The 19,639-nt window shown below is 39.9% G+C and overlaps 1 protein-coding gene across 8 annotated transcripts; it reads left to right on the forward strand.

The window, feature by feature from the left end:
- Window positions 1-7,705: 7,705 nt before the first annotated feature.
- On the forward strand, window positions 7,706-19,566 carry ranbp3b (RAN binding protein 3b). Of its 8 annotated transcripts, none has more exons than XM_031865356.1 (17): window positions 7,706-7,794; window positions 9,803-9,858; window positions 10,014-10,050; window positions 10,150-10,227; window positions 10,336-10,407; window positions 13,153-13,218; window positions 13,427-13,519; window positions 13,752-13,861; window positions 14,107-14,217; window positions 14,930-15,024; window positions 15,118-15,193; window positions 15,300-15,396; window positions 16,388-16,512; window positions 16,597-16,717; window positions 17,222-17,364; window positions 18,571-18,769; window positions 18,984-19,566. In XM_031865356.1, the coding sequence occupies exons 1-17, from the start codon at window positions 7,773-7,775 to the stop codon at window positions 19,025-19,027; spliced, it is 1,545 nt and encodes a 514-aa protein (XP_031721216.1). In that variant the 5' UTR covers window positions 7,706-7,772; the 3' UTR covers window positions 19,028-19,566. The 8 variants fall into 8 exon arrangements, with proteins under 8 accessions (XP_031721216.1, XP_031721220.1, XP_031721219.1 ...); XM_031865358.1 differs by having other exon boundaries at window positions 7,763-7,794; window positions 9,845-9,858; XM_031865360.1 differs by lacking the exon at window positions 10,336-10,407.
- Window positions 19,567-19,639: the final 73 nt, after the last annotated feature.

The following is a 19,639-nucleotide window of genomic DNA, read 5'->3' on the forward strand; positions in this document are numbered from 1 at the left end:
GCACTTCACCTTTGCACTTCGTCTCAGCTTTCTTTTTTTCCCTGAACCAATACTGATGTGCTTTTTCTTTGTCAAGCTTTTTCTCCCAAAAGAGTTCATGATGTGTTGCTGAAACCAAATACTAGTCTTACCATGTGCGCACCTCCTAATGTAGGGTTTTTGTAGAAAGAGCACTGTGATACTTGTGAATTTAGTCAAACAAGTGCATTTACAGCCAGAAACTTGAACTTTCACAATTTCACGACATCTCCAAAATTCAGTTGGAAATTCTCAGCATGCATGTATGTGGGGGTGGAAGGTCGTTGTTCTTACAAATAACATATGTCTTTTTAGTCACACTTTGGGATTTAGAAATAGGAAACATATCCTACCATATAATTAACTCCTATGTTACCTGTGGTTGTTGTAATTGGAGTCTGGCCTGTTAAACTCTTAAAGGTTTTAACTCTCCTCACACTGACAGTTATAATTTATGAAATACTCAGCGTTCCTCAATGGCTGTTGAATGAAGGTGTTTAGAGACATTATTCTTACACAACTTGTTCTCAACCTTTATCCAAAAAAGTCTGCAGAGTAAATACTTGCACTTGAGAACAGCATTTAACACAAAGGATGGAATAATAGACAATTGAATGTTTGTGCTAAGATGCCACTGTTAAAGCCAATCCTGCCCAAATCCTTGGCCTTATATAGTTGCAGGTGTGTTAACAGATCAGATATTTGAATCTTCATCCTGTAATAACATGTTTCTCTTTGAATACAAGCACACACTCATGTCAGTGTGTCCTTTTTTATGATTAGATTGATGTGTTTTTGCTCAAACTGGGTAAATATTATGGAAGGAACACCAAATATCGTTTCATATCATTGTAACAATTAAAGAAATACAACATATGCACTATATATATATATATGCACATATGAATATGCATATTCACTATGGAAAGTATGCACATGCACAGACATTTCAATGCATTCCATTCATACATCTAAATGCACAAACGCATACATACACCACATACCCATCTAACACATTATTACATATAGGTGCAACTATGTACTTACTACTGTATATATAAAAGGCAAAATAGCATTATTAACAATGGGCCCCAGTTCACGGTGAAGCATGCACGCGCGCGCACACACACACACACACAAGGGTATTTCCAAGGTGGCTTTCTGAATAACTTGAAAGTACTCGTTCATCACCCAACACGTTGATAGAGGGCTTGCTCCCTACAGGCCCCCCACCCTACGGGCCCCAGTGCAACTGCATTGTCTATTCAGCACCACTGCAGTAAACCCCTTCTCCGTCTTTAGACGTCCATTCTCAGGCATGTACAAATAACAGAACATCTAAACACATGCCTCTACAGTGGATATCAGAGTATTAGGTGCTACATTTGATATTACTTAAAATACATTTGGATACAGACATCGTAATACATGTCAGCCCTCTTTTCCTCACAGCTAATGGCAGGGTAGGTTACTGCCATTGGTGTGTGAGTGTGGGAGCGTTTATTGTACATGAGCGAATGGGTGAATGAGAGGCAGACTAAAAAGCGCTTTGGATAAAAGTGCCATCTAAACGTAGTTCAATTACTGTTTTCACTATTTTAAAATACTGTACAGTTAACATGTGATTCTCATACTATGAATATTAGAACATGATTCCAGTTAGTGGCTGTTTTAGATACAAAAATATATTTGTCAAACAATAAAACACTTTTAATTCCTGGCTTATTGAGGGCACTCCTATATCATTTTAGAGACATCCTGAATATGAGTATTTTTGTTTTTATACACATTCTACAATAAAATAGTTCACAATAAATGCATCTCTGACTGCATCACACTTTCAGCCTGTAAATGTCTTGTGAAATCATTTCTAAGCTTCATTTGATGATATGAAGCATGACTGCCATGCACAGAGAGGACATCCTACCACTATTTAATAGTTATTATTCTATTGTTTATCCATTATTTATCTCTTGTGCATTACTTTTCATGCTGAGATAAATTGTGTTCACTGTCTCTGGTTAGCTTTTTTTTAAGTTTAAAACATATACACTACATATCATTTGCAGAACATTATTTGATGTACAGTGTAAAGGTGAAAGTGTTGCTGTTGCTCATTTACTTTTAATTGTGAGTGGAAGTCCCCAACAGATGGAACACAATAAGTCTTTTCAGACCATAAAGGCTGTATCTCAGAATCAATAAAGTGCACCTTAACTGACGATTAAAACATCATTTTGACCCTTGCAACTGACTGGAAAGAGGCAGTAATAAGTCATTAGTCACTTCATTTTAAAGTCATTAATGCTTAAATGAATGGCCCGCATGCCTGGAATTTATTAGTATATGACATTACTATTCCCTGACAAATTAAAAACGATATACAATTAGATTGAGTTGAGTACAGTGTGACAAATGAAGCCATCGTAAATTTAGGTTGCTGTCTGTACTTAAACCACAAAAAGTGTGGAAATACACCACGTAAAAACCTGTTGACTCTCTCCGTCATGCTTGTCAGTATTCTCAGAAGAGCTTGACTCTGATGCATGAAAAACCAGTTGTCCAGAATCGGATATGGAGTAACCTTCCTTTAGTTATATTGTGATCTGACAGGTAAAAAGCTTTGCATTAAAAACACTTGTCAGCTTTGCCATATCGCGTGTCCACCAAAAGCCTTTCCTGCTAACTCCTGAAAACACGCCGTAGTGTTTGTTTCACAATGATTTTTGTTGAACGCTTTGCGACAGATATTAATGAGCCTTTAGTGCCTGAGTGAACATCGGATAGCTCTGTTCACTGTTTATACTCACTCACATCCAAACACACTGCTAAAGCCCAATGAGGCGTTTCATTTTTCTTTTCCTTGGCCTGCAGGACACTGGTGCTCACTTTGGTTGTTTACTACACTTCTACTCCCGAACACATTGTGCATTGTGTCACACAGAAGAAATCAGAGGATATCCTATTCCTACCCCAGTTGCCACCCGATCATCAAAGCATTTTATATATATTTGGTTTGCTGTGATTTATTCACAAATTGCCTCAGTCTTTTCGTGCGGTTCTGGTCTTGCTCCCTGCTAGACGTGTGAGTTTGATCACAGTACAAAATGAAAAAGATCTGAATGTTCATTGGCAAAACAACCTGCAACCTGCAAAAAAAAACAACACTAAAGAGTTGGCTGTGGTTATCTCTATTCCTGTTTGTGATCGCGTATTCGAAAAATCCTGATTGATTAATGGCATTGGATATTTGGCAGGAGATGATGGTCCACTGCCTGAGGCATTTGGACTCAGGCAGTGTCATGATACAGTGTGTTGTCTTCAGCATTCCTTTCAGACAATGTGAGATGTTGTTTTATCCCTTCACTGTTGCTGTCATTTTGCATGCACATGAAAGAAGACATCTCCGAGAAGCCATTTATCATTGTGGGAGAAACATTACTTTGGCACACAGTACAAGAAAACTACATTAGAACCGAAGACAGAGTTGTCTCACATGCTGTAGACTGAATAATGATACTGATTTAACATTTACTTCTTATACAACCGTCCATTTGTAAACTGCATGTGCAAGAAAATGAAAAATGAAAGCGAACAAAAGGGTAAAGGTTCAAAAAATAATTTTCTGGGCGGGATGATGACAAAAACAAAGTCAGAGGAGTTGCAAAATCAGTAGTTTTTCTCCTGCATGTAGCACACACATGTAAATAAAAATATCTATGTCAATGTCAAAAGGCTCAGGAGATTTGATAAGTGTAACTTTGCCCAGATGGTTTTAGGTGAGGATAAGTCTCAACATCAAAATGTATCACCCTCTTGGGGGCATGAATGTAGACAGCCAACTGATCACAATCCAGCCATTACTTTTCAGATACGACCAACAAAACGACATAGAAAGAAAAGACCAGCAAAGCCAATACCGGTATCGGCAGAGGTAGAAAGTATTTTCACTGTTATGTTAAAGGTGATTTGAGATGGTGTAATTACATCTGTAACAGGATGCATATCCTTTTGTGACAGGATGTTATGTTTAGGAATTTTTTGGTTACACCCACTATGCCGCACAAGGTCACTATTAAAGATGCGGTGTCTTCCCAGTCCCCATTTCATTAGACATGTAATAGAATAGAATAGAATAAGGTTAGTATCTTAAAAAGATACTTTTCAAAAGTTTTTCCACAAAGTACTTTGGTATAGACTTGTCGATTTGTGATTTGTCATGGAGGAATATAACCTAATGTCAGTTTAACCTACGATTAATGTTAGCTTTTTCTAAACCTTAACCATGAACTTTACCTCACAACCATAGTTGCCATGCACAGATATTGCAGACAGATGTTATTTTAAAAACGCTAGCACTGGACACTAACAAATACAATCTGGGGTTTTCCACAAACATCTCATTTTATCATTCTCTCCGGCATTAGACCTCTTCAGTTTTGTTCACCATGAAAAGTCCTACATGTGTACAAATATTTACAAAACTAACCATTTTTAGAGCTCCTCCACTGGTTTTCAAGCTATAACATTCTTATTTTATTCTAACATATTCATCACTTAGCTGTATTTGGCTCTATACCCAGAAGCTATGCTCTTCAGATAACACTGCTCAGAAGATAAGATCAAATATTACACCACTCTGCAACTGAGATGGTTTTGGGTTTTTGTGAAAGAATCTTTGCGTCATAATTTCCCTTGTTTTTTTCCCAGTGAAATTCCTCCGGGTTTTTATCTTCAGGTGTTAGTTACAATCATCTGGGGGGAGATAGAAGTCTCTAAAGTAACAGTGTGTCTGAGGTGGTCTTACTGGACTTCAAAGCAGCACATATCTTTACACACACATTACACTTACCAGAAGGACTGGATATCAGCTTTTCCAGCCCCTGATGGAGCCACTTTTACTATTATAACAATGTTACATTGCCTGTTTGGAAATCTGCTACACTGGATGGGAACACAGACAGTTTTGTCATGCACCACAACCAAAAGCACAAACATGTAGAGTGTAATTAGAGTTTAATGAGCATTAAGCTCCCTGACCTCCAACGAATAAAAACGTTGACTGGCTGATTTTCAGTGGGCATTGGACAGCGGCTGCACGCTGATGGATAAGAAAAGAAACGAAACTGTTATGGCTCGAAGCACAAGCCAAGCTCCTCTGACAGGCGAGGGCTCTTGGGAAACAGAATAAACACATGCAGTGGCTTGTTCGAGTTGTGCCTGAAGGGAAATCTGAAGTATAATTATTGCTGAAAACTTTTGGTAGGTATTATGCAATGAAAACTCTTGTGAAATGAGCTCTATTCAGTGTTACTATACCATAATAACACTAACAATGCAAACAAATGTGTGTCTGCGCTGTATTTGACCAGCATTTTCTGCATAACTTTTTGCTTCTTTAACCACCCGGGTCACTTTCTAACGGAAGTATTTCATACATGTTTGTTTAGGAGCTGTTACTTCGACTCTTTTAATGCAGCAAATAAACTGCTGTGGAGTACAGTGTGAAGGAGAGAGAATTTTATTCCTCAACAGAGAGCAACGATTTACTCTTGCTTAAATCCAACTGAGAGTATATGTCTTGATTTACAAACGGCATGTGACAATTGAGTCAGCTATAAACCCACTGGCAAGTTGAGAACAGAGTGATGTCTTGAAAAAACATTGCAAAATCAATCCTAGACTACCGGAGGGAAAAAAAATTGTTTTTCTATGATTGAACCTTCGTATAGATTGATTTAATGAGACTTGTTGGATAAAGTAAAATAATCTGTTCAAATGATTTATTAAAACCTGCTCAAGAATAGCAAGCACGTACAATTTCCTGTTCTGTTCTGCTCTTTCCTGTTCTGTTCTGCTCGGTGGGGAAAATATGAATAAAATGATTCACAAGCCGGTTAGAATATTTCCATTTGATGTAATAGTACCACTTTAAAAGCACGGCATCTTGGGTTTGATAATTCACTCAGTGTGAACATTGTTTCACTGGAGTGATCAGAGTGTTGTGTTTCCTGTCTTTGTATAAAGGAGGACTACATCCAGCATTAAGTGCTGTTGCCCTCTGGTGTCAGATGAAGTGAACTGCTTTGGCTTTAAAATGAAAAAAATGTCACATGCAAAGCAACATTAAAGGCAGTCTGTACACAACACCAACCTGTAAAAACACCCAAGTGAAAACAGTTTATCAAGACAAAAATGTCAGGCAATAATATCGAGTAAAGATGAACTGAGAGGGGTCAAAATTTAAATGAATGCTGGCTTTTGTCTAGAGTCCCCAAAAGTCTAAGAATGTGACACTCCTGCATTTGATCAGCGGCATTTCTGTGTTTAAAGTTCTGTGAACCAATCGGCATTTCATGCGTTCAGTCCGTTCATGTCTGATTCACAGCAGGGTGTATGAGGAGAGCTGGTGTTAACAATGCCAATTTCAAATCACATTTTTCTTAAGTTTTGCAAATGTTAAATGTATTCAACATGTTTTATAAACCTCAAGGATAAACATAAAGGGTTTGATGGGAACAATGACTGTTAAAAAACTCAATAGGCTATCTTTATTGTATGTCTAAGGAAATTACTTGAAATTACTGCAGACCATTTGCCAAAGAATACCCAAGAAAATGAATTCATTTTCACAATAAATATGATCATCATGTCTGTTTTTATCAATGGAAAAGAAAGGCCTAGCTCTCCGATTGATTCAAACCCATTCACTTTCTCACTGTGAGGCAGCACTGATCCACCGTGTGAATAAATGTAAACATGATGAGATACAATCTGAATCCATGAAAAGTGAACTATGTCTTGTTTGTTTACCTTCACATTATTGACTGTCATCGTAACTACAACCACGACTTGTACACATGTACAACACTTCTGAAGAAGGCGTTAGAGCTTTAGCTGAAACTGGAAAGGTAAATGTGTCAATAAAAAAATAATAACTCAATGTGGGAAGGGTTTAAGAGGAAACCATTGTGAAAACTATTCCTCCACAGTCGTTTATTATACAATGAATGAATTTATTTATTACTTTATGACTAATCTTTGACTTCCCCTCCCCCTGCCACATCTGACTAGGAGTACTTATCTACAGAAGCTTTAAATTATTGACTTTTTTTTTCAGTCCTCAGGAACTTCTCTTATTAGAGTGCACATTATTGTTGCACTCTGGAAATCTTTCATCCTATTATGAGGTTGCTTCTGGAGTGTCATATATGTGCAGCAATTCCTCCTCCTGTAAATGTGTTTATCAGTCAAGGCCTTGGCGCTCTATCTTTTTTGTTTTTACGTCAATCATTGTGCCAAAAATAATAAAAATGCCAAATGTCTCCATGACAATTCATCAAACTCCATCTGCTGGGGAAGATCATGAGATGTGATATTTGGGATTTTTTTTTCCCTGTCAAACTGGCCTGCTCTTTGTTACGTTTTTAATTTGATTCTGGGCTTTTTTAAACTGTGTTATAAGAACATGGTAAACTATAAACTATTTATATAGGGGTCTGAGGAGTTCCTGTAATAGCAGGTTAAACTATCCACGCAAACTTTAAGTTGATATTCAGGGTTAGTTGAAACACGTGCTCCATTCTAAACATAAACATACCGACAGTCGCGGACAGTATTTTCTTTGTGGTTTACTGACGGGCACAGGGGAGGCAGGGGGTCGCGCTCAATGTGCGCTCTGCGAGTGAAAACATTTCTGCTTCAACTTGTGTTATCTGCGCGGTGGGTTGTGGGTGTGTGAGCGTCTAAGTAAAATGGCGGACTTGGCAAACGAAGGTGAGTAAGTGGCAGTATGAGAAAAACAATACAGCTACTGGGCCCGCTATCAACGATGCCCGTACATTGTTTACATATTTGATAACTGAAATGACGCCGCTCGGCTGCATGTTAATTGCGAGTTCTTGTGAGTTATAGCTTTGGCGGCGTTTACAAGACTACAGCGTTTAGCAAGCAGGCTAACGGCGGGGCTATGGGTAATACCTGGAATGCCTCGGAACGCCCTCGAACGATGCCTGCGACTAGCTGGCTTACCTCCTAACGCTAGCACCCGGCTATTTATAGGCAGTATGTTTTGCCATTTGTGGTGAGCTAAAACATCGAGTCCGGAAATAAATCAATGCGTGATGGGCCAAAGTTATTATGGTGATATTTCTACTGATAGTTAATAGCTCGGCGGTTTTCCTTGTTTAATGCAGTTAGCGCTCAATTGCAGGACTGCTTTGCGTTCATTTGGGCGCGTAGAGAGAAACACGTTAGCTAAGAGACTTGCTTTGGCGTAATAGCTGCTTCCTTTATACTCTCTAATATATCCCGGTCATATCTGCTCTTCATTACGTTGATGTGTTGACTATGGGGGAATTTAGTGAGCTTCTTGGTGACATTGCTTGTCAGACGAGATGACTCATGCGGGATGGAGCGCATTAGCTAATAACTGTAGCAGTAAGCTAATAACTAGCCAGTGAGCTATGCAACGCTCGGGGCTTTGGGGAACAACCGGTGGTGCCGGCTATTTGCTGGGACGGGTCAGATAGCGTAAATGCTAGCTGGTTAATACAAGCCGGCAGCTTCTCGGGCTGCTTGAATACCTACCGTGAATATCAGTGTTGCATCCCTGAATTCTTACATTCGTAAAGTAAGATAACGTTGGCTGACTGCGAGCCGCAGTAAGATACAAAGCTGGACGTTAATATAGGTCACACGCGATTAAACGTGTTTCATACATGGACGGCTAGTATTAGCCACGATTGGGTGTGTTTGTGATGGTGAATGTCGGTCCAGTAGACAATCCTTGGCTATATGGCTCTATTACCGCATGCATTTATACCCCAACAAGGCTCACGACGATGCTCCACCTGCTCAGTGTTACAGGCCCGACCCAGACAGATCAAAACCTTTGTCTGCTAACGTTATAGGATTAGACATCTTTACAGAGGTTGCAGTGTGAAGGTAGACTTGTTTTAAGTGGCCTGAGGTGACATCAGATGATTACGTTGCCATTGCTATTCTTGGTTAGTTATGATGGTGGCTTTATAGCTGCAACAGAATCGTTGGTGGTGAGCTGAATGAAATCCCCTTTTTGATTTACAAAAGTAGCTACAGTTGCTGATCGGCCTTGTGGAATGACTGATGACTTTGTGATACATTGGTATTTATGTTAATGTTTCGTACATTGGTTGATATCGTTTGGTATTTGATGAATGTTTAGTTTAGGTCAACATAATGTGATGTACTCTTACTGGTAGGCCTACTCCTAAAAGGATTGCATGACTAACTGTAGGTATAAGTTAGTATGATTAAGAGTTACTTTCTTTTGACTGAAATTCGACATTGTTCAGCATTATAGATTTCTGTTTTTCAAGTCACCATAGTCACTTCCTCTTCTACACTTTTTTTGTGACCCAGCTAAATCTGACATTTAAATAAACTGTGAACAGTTGTGTTTTACCACTCTCAGTAACAGGCAGACACTGTAAGTTTGTGAACCAAAACTTTTGTCTGTGAATTATAAGATGTCTAAGTGCACCTCCCCATATTTTGGATGGCTTTTAGTATCATAAGTTAATTCATTTAGTATATATTACTGTGCATTGAATTTTGGTGTTTGACTTAGTGTGAGATGATTATGCTGATTAGTACCAATGCACACAACCTTTGAAAATCAAGGCCAGGGAACAACTAGGCAATAGCATTGGCTATTTTGTTCTCTATACCATGAAGAAGAATCAAACAGACAGGGTTGTTTATGTTGGTGCTGGGATGACTAGCCTACATCTTCTCTTAACAGACAAGACTGCCATAGCGCCACCTGTGTTTGTTTTCCAAAAAGATAAAGCACAGAAGGTAAGTGTCTCTATGTTGCTCAAGTATCTATTGAGGCTGACGCCATATTTATTACACATGTGGACTTTATTTATACTGACATTCAGTGGACAGCATTCTGTAAAGCACACAATGCAGAAGAGTTGTTAAGCTCAAATCTTTCACTTTTCTTGCAGCGATCTGCGGAGGGCTCGAGTGCAGAGGATGGGGAAGGTAAGTCTAATGTCCAAACTGGCCTCCATCTTTGTTAATATTATCTTTCTCATATTTATTGAAACTGCAATTATATTAATATTTTGTTTCCATTTTCAGACTCGGATAAAGACGAGGGAAGCTATTGCCCCCCTGTGAAAAGGGAAAGGACGTCATCGTTCCCACCCCCACATTCTGGTAAGGGCATGTGGTGACTAAGCAGAGCATTTGTTTTTTCTTGTTTTTTGCTTGTGGTGTACACATTGATTTGTATGCTGAGTGCAATGCTTGTTCGCTACTTTGCAGTTCCCAAGAACAATGTATTCATGCCCTCAAGTTTCTGCCAGTCTCCAACTGGGAACTCTGACTCTGAGCCAGGTGAGGCATCTAGACCACCATTAGTTTCATTTCACAGATTAAAGCCCCCCTGCAGTAAAAATATTAGTTTCAGAGGTTAAGCATGGTTTTTTTTCCCAACAGTTTAAGGCAACAAACACAATAAATGATTTGCTAAACGATAACTTTTGCTATCACAAAAACATGCCAGAAAACCTCTTTGACCATATGTTTATAGTTTCTAACATTGTGACATCAATAGTTGTAAATTAGATGTCAGTGAAGTTGTGCGTATTCCCTGCCTGCAAATGCACTCTATTCACTCTGAACAGCTTTAGTTATCTTGCATGTGGCAATTTTAGAGCTTTCCCTTCAAGTATCTGCTGTGGAGGTCTGACATTATTCATGTGTTGAGGAAAACATGTAGTTACAGAAAGCACAACTTCCATAAACAGCCAATTTTACCAGGCATAAGTGGATCTTTTCTGGGAGGAATTTAAATGATATTTGAATGTAGAACTAGAAAGTTACTTTAAATTGGCTCTTTTACATGTAGTATTTATCTTATAGAATAACTGAAATGGAAGAAACTTACTGTGCCAGATTAGTACAGTCAAGTTGGACACCTCTGTATCGGTTCAGGTCATTGCCTTTAGCTTCCTTTAGCGGCGTCCTTCCTTTTTGTCTATTGCTGCACAAATCGTCTGCGTCATGTGTTGCAAAAAGAACATGCAATATACCTAAAAGGGAAGGGTGAAGCCTGTTTGTTGCATTTGTCTGATAAGCTCATTGTCAGTATTCCATGAAATATAACTTGCTACTAGAGACGAGCTTCTCAAAATCCCCTACTATTCAGAGGAGGCTTCTTCATTGTGGGACCATTTTGACTTAGAAAGACCTACGACCATGCTGGTACTAGGGCTGTCCCGAAAAGAGAGGGAGGGTAGAGAACCCCCCTCTGCTTGTAAGAGAAACAGATCTCAGTCAGATGAACAGCTTCTAGGAGAAAGTTGTATGTTTAATGTCTAATGTGAGATGAGGACAAAAATTGGACTTCAAGGATTGTCTTTTTTTATTATTATTGAAATGAAGATGACTACATCAAACAAATTACTGCGATAGCCCATCAAATTAATTAGATCATATTTAAGCCTATAAACTTATTGATAAATGTACTGTAGCCTATGCCAACATATAGGCCTAAAATAAAATACCTGGCTTTGTTTAGACCGTCAATCACCGCCGCTGCGTTTTAGCAGCAAACATACACAAGAAACAGTGCCATCCGTATGAGGATAACTCATAATAATTAACGCTGATGCATAATGAATAATGTGGGATTACTAGTCCTTATTTCATGTGCTATTTGGGATTTTTGGGGTAGAAAAACAACAACAATCCTAGTCTATTACCATGGCAGTGGTCAAAGCTCCGAAGCATTTGTGTCGGCTTTAGCTGGTACATAATGAAGTTATTTTCTGAATTATGACTGACTGAACGGCCAAGTTCACCACGGAAAAAAGTTCTGAGTTTACCAGCAAAAATGATGACTCCAATATTGAAAAAAGTTGAGCTTGAAATATCACAGGGTTTATTATTAGAGTCGTAGTGTCATGAGCTGGAAATTGGCTGCTGTTTGTGTAGTGCCACTGTACTTGTCAGTGGAATAGTTTACGAGGGATTACAAGATGTGCTGGTGGGCTGATGTGCTTTATTCTGTATAGACCGTACATATATAATGTCTGTCCTTATTAGTTATTATGTATTTGAGAGACCGGCTGTCCCGTCTTTAAAAAAGGAATAAAATATAACATTGAGATTGTGTCTCAAATTTGGCAGTGCAAGTCGGCAGCTTGGGTTAAATATTCATGTACAGGATTGGTTCAGGTCTCCGTTCCATGCTTGTGCAGACCATTTGCTGAGGTTTGGGATCCCTGTGGTTCTAACATACAGTATTTGTCAGACTGCAGTTGGTAGCATGCTGTTCACATCGCTGATAGAATAGTTGTTATAGTTGACCATGTGCATTTCTTTGGAGGGAGTAATGCAAAACTAAAATCACACTGTTGGTGAAATTATCAGGATCAGCTTCATTAGCCAGGTTTGAGTACACATACCAGAAATAACTAGAATACCTGGCTTTGTTCAGACTGTCAATCGATCTGAATACAATACAACAACATACAATGTCTAGAAGTCAGACTATTTCTGTAATTATGACTGCAGTGGGACTTGCAATGTATGTGTGTTTTTGTGAATTATTTAAGAATGGTACATTTTCTGTTAATGTCTTTTACAGTTTTTGCTTTGTTTGATTGTTTTGATTCTTATCAACAGCCACCAAGTGTTTAGAGTTGGCAGGGCTTTACAGAGGGGGCGGGGTATCCACTCGAGCAAACAAACAAGGCATACTTAATAACCGTCTTCAGAATATTGCATAAAGTACTTATTTGGATCTCAAAGAAAGGAGGAACACAAATCAAACGCGCGCATAGGGTACTACAGTAGGTATGACAGGATGCCGTTTTTCCGAATGCTTTCAGCTTTAACAGTAATTAGAGCCAAGTCATGTCAAACTAATAAAGCCACTGAGATGGAGAGAAATAGATGAGAGATCCTAGAGCCCACCACGTTACTGCACAGGAGTTGATTGCAACACAGCTCTCAAGGCTTTACAAGGGCTGTTGTGGTAACGGGCCATGAGGTTAGAAAACCGAAGGAACATGCAGTTAATAAGTTGTATACAATCTTTTTGAAAATGTCTTCTCTTGTGCTCCGTCTCACCAGAGGAGAAGCCTGTGGGATTCCGTTTAAAGCCACCAACTCTCATACATGGACAGGCACCAAGTTCAGGTTGGTGTTTGAGGTTTTGAGCCTTCATCGTGTAGCATTTTCTCACACTGACTTGATGGAAATGGAAAAAAAAAAGACTTGAACCCGGACTTGCACCCTTTTATATGACCCCTCTTAGAAATGGAAATGGTAGATCTAGACTTGAACATGTAGACCCAGAACTTCTCATTGTGTTCAAAAAGTATGAGACAAGTTGGCTCTGTTGCAGGCGTCCCAAGTCAGAAACCCAAGGAGCAGCAACGCAGTGTCCTCCGCCCTGCAGTTCTTCAGGCACCGCCCTCTAAATCACATATAGAGTCCAGTGAGTGCAGCTTGGAGTCACCTGCACTCATTAGTTGATACTTATAAAACATTCTCAAATATCATTAAAATCTTCTTTGTCTGATAATTCATTCAACTTTTGAATATTGATAACTTGCATAGTGCAAGTGCATACTGTGTTTTTGGCATGTGCCTTACAGGCTGAATATCATTTGGGAAAGTTAAAAAAAAAAAAAGTGAGTTTCTTTTGTCCTCTCTGTTTTTTCATTTAGATTCCATTTGTGGAACTAACGGTGTGAAAAAGTCGTCAGATGGGGACGCTGTGACACCGTCACTCTTCTTGAACAACACAGAGCACTCAGCCTCTCTGTCTAGGTCACAGGTGAGGAGTGGCTGAAGCTGCCTTTTATAATCAAGGGGTTGTTATTGATGAACGATTCAGTGCAGGCTTCGTTTAAGGCACTGGACAGAACGTTTAGGAAAGCATTACACTGCAGGTTATCTACAGAAGATTTGTAGTTATTTTCATACTCCGAACAATGTTGCGTTGTTTTAGAACTGACATTGTAGAGAAAAAAATACAGACTAATAATACAGTTGAGTTTTTTTAATTTGTTCCCGTTTCAGAAACATGAAAATGAGGAAGATGGTGCAAGTGGTAACAAAGACGAAAAAGAGAAGGAGACGGATGTAGCAATATCTTTTGTGTTTGGTCAGAATATCAAAGACAGAGCAAAGGTTGGTTGTTTTCCACAGTTCTTACACCTGTTCAACACACAGTGACACAAACTGAGGTGAGAATGTGTGACGAACAAAAACAGATTTAAATGTGGCAGACGCAGGAGGGTAGATACTCCAAATAATGAGTCAACATTTTATATTTATATTTGTGACTTCTTAAGGATGTCTTAAGATGCAATGTTAAGGTTTTATGTTTTTTCGGTGCAATACATAGTTGGAGTTTCGTCCATATGCTCTTCAGTAATTTAAATTCTTGCTTGTACTTCACAAAGCAGGAAAGGGCAATGTGTCAAAGCTTGCCGTTTATATGAACGGTTCATTCAAAGCTAACAAAACACAGCAGTACTTAGTTTCAGGTGATAATACACTCATGAAAAAACATTTATTAATTATTTTCCGTTTCTGCCAATAAATACTATCACTACATTAAGGGTGTCGCTGCCCTTGCTATGACAGTCTCCTGTAGTGTTTTGTGGTGCATTTCCTGTGGTGTTTTAAACGATGCCCAATATAATTTTGTGCTCGGTCTGGAACCGTTGAGGCGGGAATGTTTCAACAAGATTTTGGAAATGTTCATTCGCTTGCTAGGATGCAAGTTAGTCAGGAGTTTCATTAATGTGGATTCGTGAACATTTCTGGTCTTTCTCACACGTTGCGTCATTTCTTTAAGCGTAACTCCAAATGCAACGCTTTTTTTTTTTTTCTCTAGTTGGAAGAGAACAGTAAAGAAGGCAAGTCAAAGGATGGTGTGCCACTGGACTCAGAGGCCACTAATTATTTCTTACAGTACATCTCTACCCCAAGGTAATGAAAATGTGTTCTCCTTTGAGTATTTTTAGCAACTCCTCGTCATCTATATTTAACTTCCATCAACTCACTTTCTTCTTCTTCTTTCAGTTCAAAAAATGCCACAAACAGTACAGACAGTGGGGCAAAATTTGTTTTTGGGCAGAACATGTCTGAACGAGTTCTGGTGAGTTTGTGCGACCTGTTGTATAAGTGAGCCGGACATCTTTTAAAAGACCTGTGGTGATTGAGGCTTGAACAAGTTCCAATGATCCGCTTTGTTGTGCTTTCAGAGTCCCCCAAAGGGCGAGACCTCAAATGAGGAAAATAAAGAAGTTTCAGCTGCCCCTGCTTCAGAGCCCTCATCACAGGAAGCCACCCCAGAGAAGGGTAAAAAACACAAACCTCGTTCATTATCTCACATGTTTGATGTTTAACTAGTCTACTGATAGATTTAAGAGACTCTTGGCAAGACCCGAGGCTATCAAATAAGCAGTTCAACGGAAATGTGATGTTGAAATTATAATCCTAGAAACATTCACAGAAATCTATTCATCATGTTATGTCTTTGTTTCCACTTCAAATTCAGTTGGGAGGTAGTGTTTTGATTAGCACTCCATAAAGAGCTCCGGGTGTAATAAATACCACATCTTTGATTTGAGGTCCACATTTCAAACCCGCCCATTTCCTGTTGCATTGAAGCAGTTTTTAGCAGTATCAACTTTAGCTACACTCCCCAGCACACAGTGTGAAGTGAAATTAATTCAGAGCACCAGAAAATATCATCTGATTATTTTAGGGAAAAATAATACATTACACATGCAGGATTGAATACTGCATGACCTGGTTTGATGGCAATGGAGGCTATGGCTATATACTGATTATTATTATTATTATTATTATTATTATTTAGAAAATGTCATTTTTCAATCATGGACTCTTACTTTACTACTACGGTCAACGTGTTTACACAAATTGACAGTCGTCACTTATTGTGAGGCCTAAACATAAAAGGCTAGATCACCTAGTGGCATGTTTGTGGTTTGAGAGTATGTTGCAGTGACTGTTTTTTCGCTCATAGCTGCTACGTTGCGCAGGCAATTATAATATGAGCTGAAATGACTCTTTGCAAAGTGTGTCCTGTACAGCTCCAGTGTTAAGTGACAGGGTGTCAGGCAGCCTGAGTCCTTCATTATCACCTGTCGGCACTAGATGGTCCAACATTTTGCAGAATGTTGTTCTTGTGTCACTGCAAGATGATATGGGAGGGAGAGGAGACTCTCTTTAACCGACACATCAGTGTTTTTGATAAAATTCTCAGAAACCAAACGTTCACTCCAACTAGGTACAGATGTCTCACCCCTGTGCTTTATCTCACCAGTGAATAGCGTGTCAGAGTCTTTGGAGGAGTCTGCAGCAGCTTACACCAAAGCCACAGCCAAGAAGTGCATCTTAGAGAAAGTCGACGTCAAAACTGGAGAGGAATCAGAAAGCAATGTTTTACAGGTAGAGGATTGATTCAACACATGCAGTGAATACATGTGGCAGAAAGCAATACAATTCTTGTTTTGTGTTACTCTGTTACTTCAGATGCAGTGCAAGTTATATGTTTTCGAGAAGACTGCTCAGTCGTGGATAGAAAGAGGTCGAGGTTTGCTGAGGCTCAACGACATGGCATCAACAGAGGACGGCACGCTACAGTCTCGTCTAGGTAAACGCACCTTCAGACACTGCTTTGGGTTAAAAAAGTAAATTAAACATCTGGCCGTTAAGAATGTGCACAGCTCCAATAATCATGGTTTAATTGCAGTAATGAATGCTGATGTTTGTTCGTGAGTTGATTATTTGTGCCAGTTCTTAGTTGTGGTTTTCAGCTTGATAAGTATTACAATACCTGCCATTGAACACAAGGGGGAGACCATTCCTGTGATACACACTTCTATGGATTAGGCAACACATGCTGCACTGCATGTGTGATGGTGGAATTAAGGAGTAAGATGTGTTTTATCATCAAAGAAAGAAATCTATAATCCACGCCTGAAGCATTTCTTTTTTTTTTTTTTTTTTTTTTTTTTTTTTTTTTTATTGCAAGGACACGTTTATCTTTCATAACAAGAACTCTCAGCACTACAGCGAGTCAGGTGGAACACCATAGACAGCTGCTTGGGTCTGTACTTCATAGCTTTTGTGTGCGTTTCTTTTTCAATTCTTGCAGTGATGAGGACCCAGGGCAGCCTCCGGTTGATCCTCAACACTAAACTCTGGCCCCAGATGCAGGTGGACAAAGCCAGCGAGAAGAGTGTACGAATCACTGCCATGGACACAGAGGACCAGGGGGTCAAGGTCTTCCTAATATCGGTATGTATCGTCAAACATTATACTAGAGTTGTGCCATTTTTTTATTTTTTTCCCAAGCTTGGGGAAGATTTACATGCAGAGTATTAGTCGATTTTAGTTATTGTATAGTATTTGTGTGTAAAATCGCTGCAGTAAACACTCTGTGCTGACGGGCGTGCAGAGCGCACTGGAGACATCGTGGTATCTGCCTCACACAGCACATCTTCACCAGCACAGATCACCGTCTTATTGATGGCTGTCAGTTTGAGGCGGGTTCACGTCACTGCAGAGAGATGGTGGACCTTTCAGGAAATAGTTAGTTTGTAATGAGTATTACCGAGTACACAGGCTCCATGCCTGAGACCACACTTTCAAGTGGACTCGGAATTGTCTATTTTTCAGGTGCTTGCTACTGTAAATGTTGTGTTAGTCACTACGAGATATCCAGAGCCAGCAAGCCGCTTTGAGTCGCCAAAGTCCCATAAACTTTGTTGGGTGCACATATACGGTAACTATTCAACTTGCATTTTATTGGACTGTTGTGACTCAAGAGGTAACGTAGGTTAGTTGTCGTGGCTTTTTGAGTGAAAGTAACCTTTTTGTTGAAATAGATTGATTTAAAGACAGGCCCACATTTAAATATTTCCCTTTTCGAAGGTTCAGTTATTGTAATTCTGCAACACGGGGTTGCGCAACAAAATGCAATATAAATAGCAGCAATAAAAACGGGCAGATAATATGACTGGTATCTTTGTTGTTCATTGTTCATCAACTTTGATGACTATGTTTGAGCATCAAGCATCGTCGATGTAAGCACAGAGTCCACCTCCTCTCGTCTCACTGGAGTCCTGCGCTGTCATGCGGTCCGGTTGTCAATTGCATCTTGACCCAGGATGTTAACGATGGAGCCAGGTTCCCGTCAGTCTCGGACCTCCTGTGACCTGAAGTCTTATTTCATCCATCTGATTTTCCTTCTACCGGACATTAGCCAGGAGTAGGCTCCGGTCTCAGCTGTAGTATAATAAGCTCGTTTGAGATGAGCCAACAATATAGTGTTAAAGAATACAATTATACAGAAAAATGCATTGTGCGGCGATCGCCAGTGTCCGATTGCGCAGGACTCATCTCAAACGAGTATTATGAGTATGAATATTGATGTTTTAATTTGAGTTTTTCTTCCTTTCAGTTGTGCTGAGTAGTCTCTCCCTCTGTGTCGCGACTCTTTAGGGTAGCTCTAAGGACGTAGGTCAGCTGGCTGCAGCGTTACATCACCGTATCTTAGCCCTGAAGAGCAGGGCGGATCAGGAGCCCGAGACCCCAACAACAACAACCATCCCTGATGCCGAGGTACCACAGTCCAACGAGGATGACAGCGACGAGGAAGACAACGCCTCCGCCTCAGCTTCAGCCTCCACTCCTGCTACGAGTCAGTGATTTTTATTGTTCGTGTGCACGTTTCAACACTCCATTGGTTTACTTGCTCTTAAATCAAATGAATGTCGTGATTTGGAGTGTTTGTGGGTTTGATTGCTGCTTTTTGCTTGTTGGTTCCAAAGCAGCAGTTTATTTTGTGATGTTAATATTTAGACCACTCGCTTACAAAGCCCTTGACGACCTGCTTGTCACTTTTCTTTCTGCAGGTAATTCAGAGGGAGGAGAGAGCCAGGCAGCAGGAAGCACATAGCGTCACTCTTGGACAGCCTGCTAACATGCTGCCGTTGAGGCATTTTGCTGTTGGCATCTCCATGGACACCCCTTGACCAACATGGGTCCTCCAGACCAGTACTTTTGGATATTAGAAGTCTAGCTCCAGGAAATAACCCCTTGTGCCGGAGTGTCTCACCCAACTCGTGCAGTTCATCTTCTCTGCATTCAACGTAATATCTGGAGTCGTTTCTTCCCTCCCTCTCCTGTTTTGTGTTTTATTTTTGTTTTCGAGTATTTTTTTTCCTCTCCCCGATAGCAAAAATAAAGACTTCAAAGCTTTGGTTTGGGACTTTTCTGCTCATCATATTGATGAGTGTAAGGGTGTTTTCCTCTACATTTTAAGGTATGGCACATGTTAAGACTGCTGTTTCTACTTTGGGACCTTTTTACTCACTCTACAGCCGTACCTCTGGACGCCACACATCCAGAGGAGCTTCATTCACAGTGTATTTGACTAGTCCTCAGTCAGTTGTTCCTACACATTGAGTCCAACCATCCTCCTGTCTCTCTACCCCCCCCCCCCCTCGCTCCGTCCCGCCCAGAGGTACGGCCCCCCACTGACTAAAAAGGTCCCAAAGTAGAAACAGCC

The sequence above is a fragment of the Anarrhichthys ocellatus genome, unplaced genomic scaffold (genome assembly GCF_004355925.1).
Source record: "Anarrhichthys ocellatus isolate YVR2014 unplaced genomic scaffold, GSC_Weel_1.0 scaffold32, whole genome shotgun sequence".
Lineage (NCBI taxonomy): Eukaryota > Metazoa > Chordata > Actinopteri > Perciformes > Anarhichadidae > Anarrhichthys > Anarrhichthys ocellatus.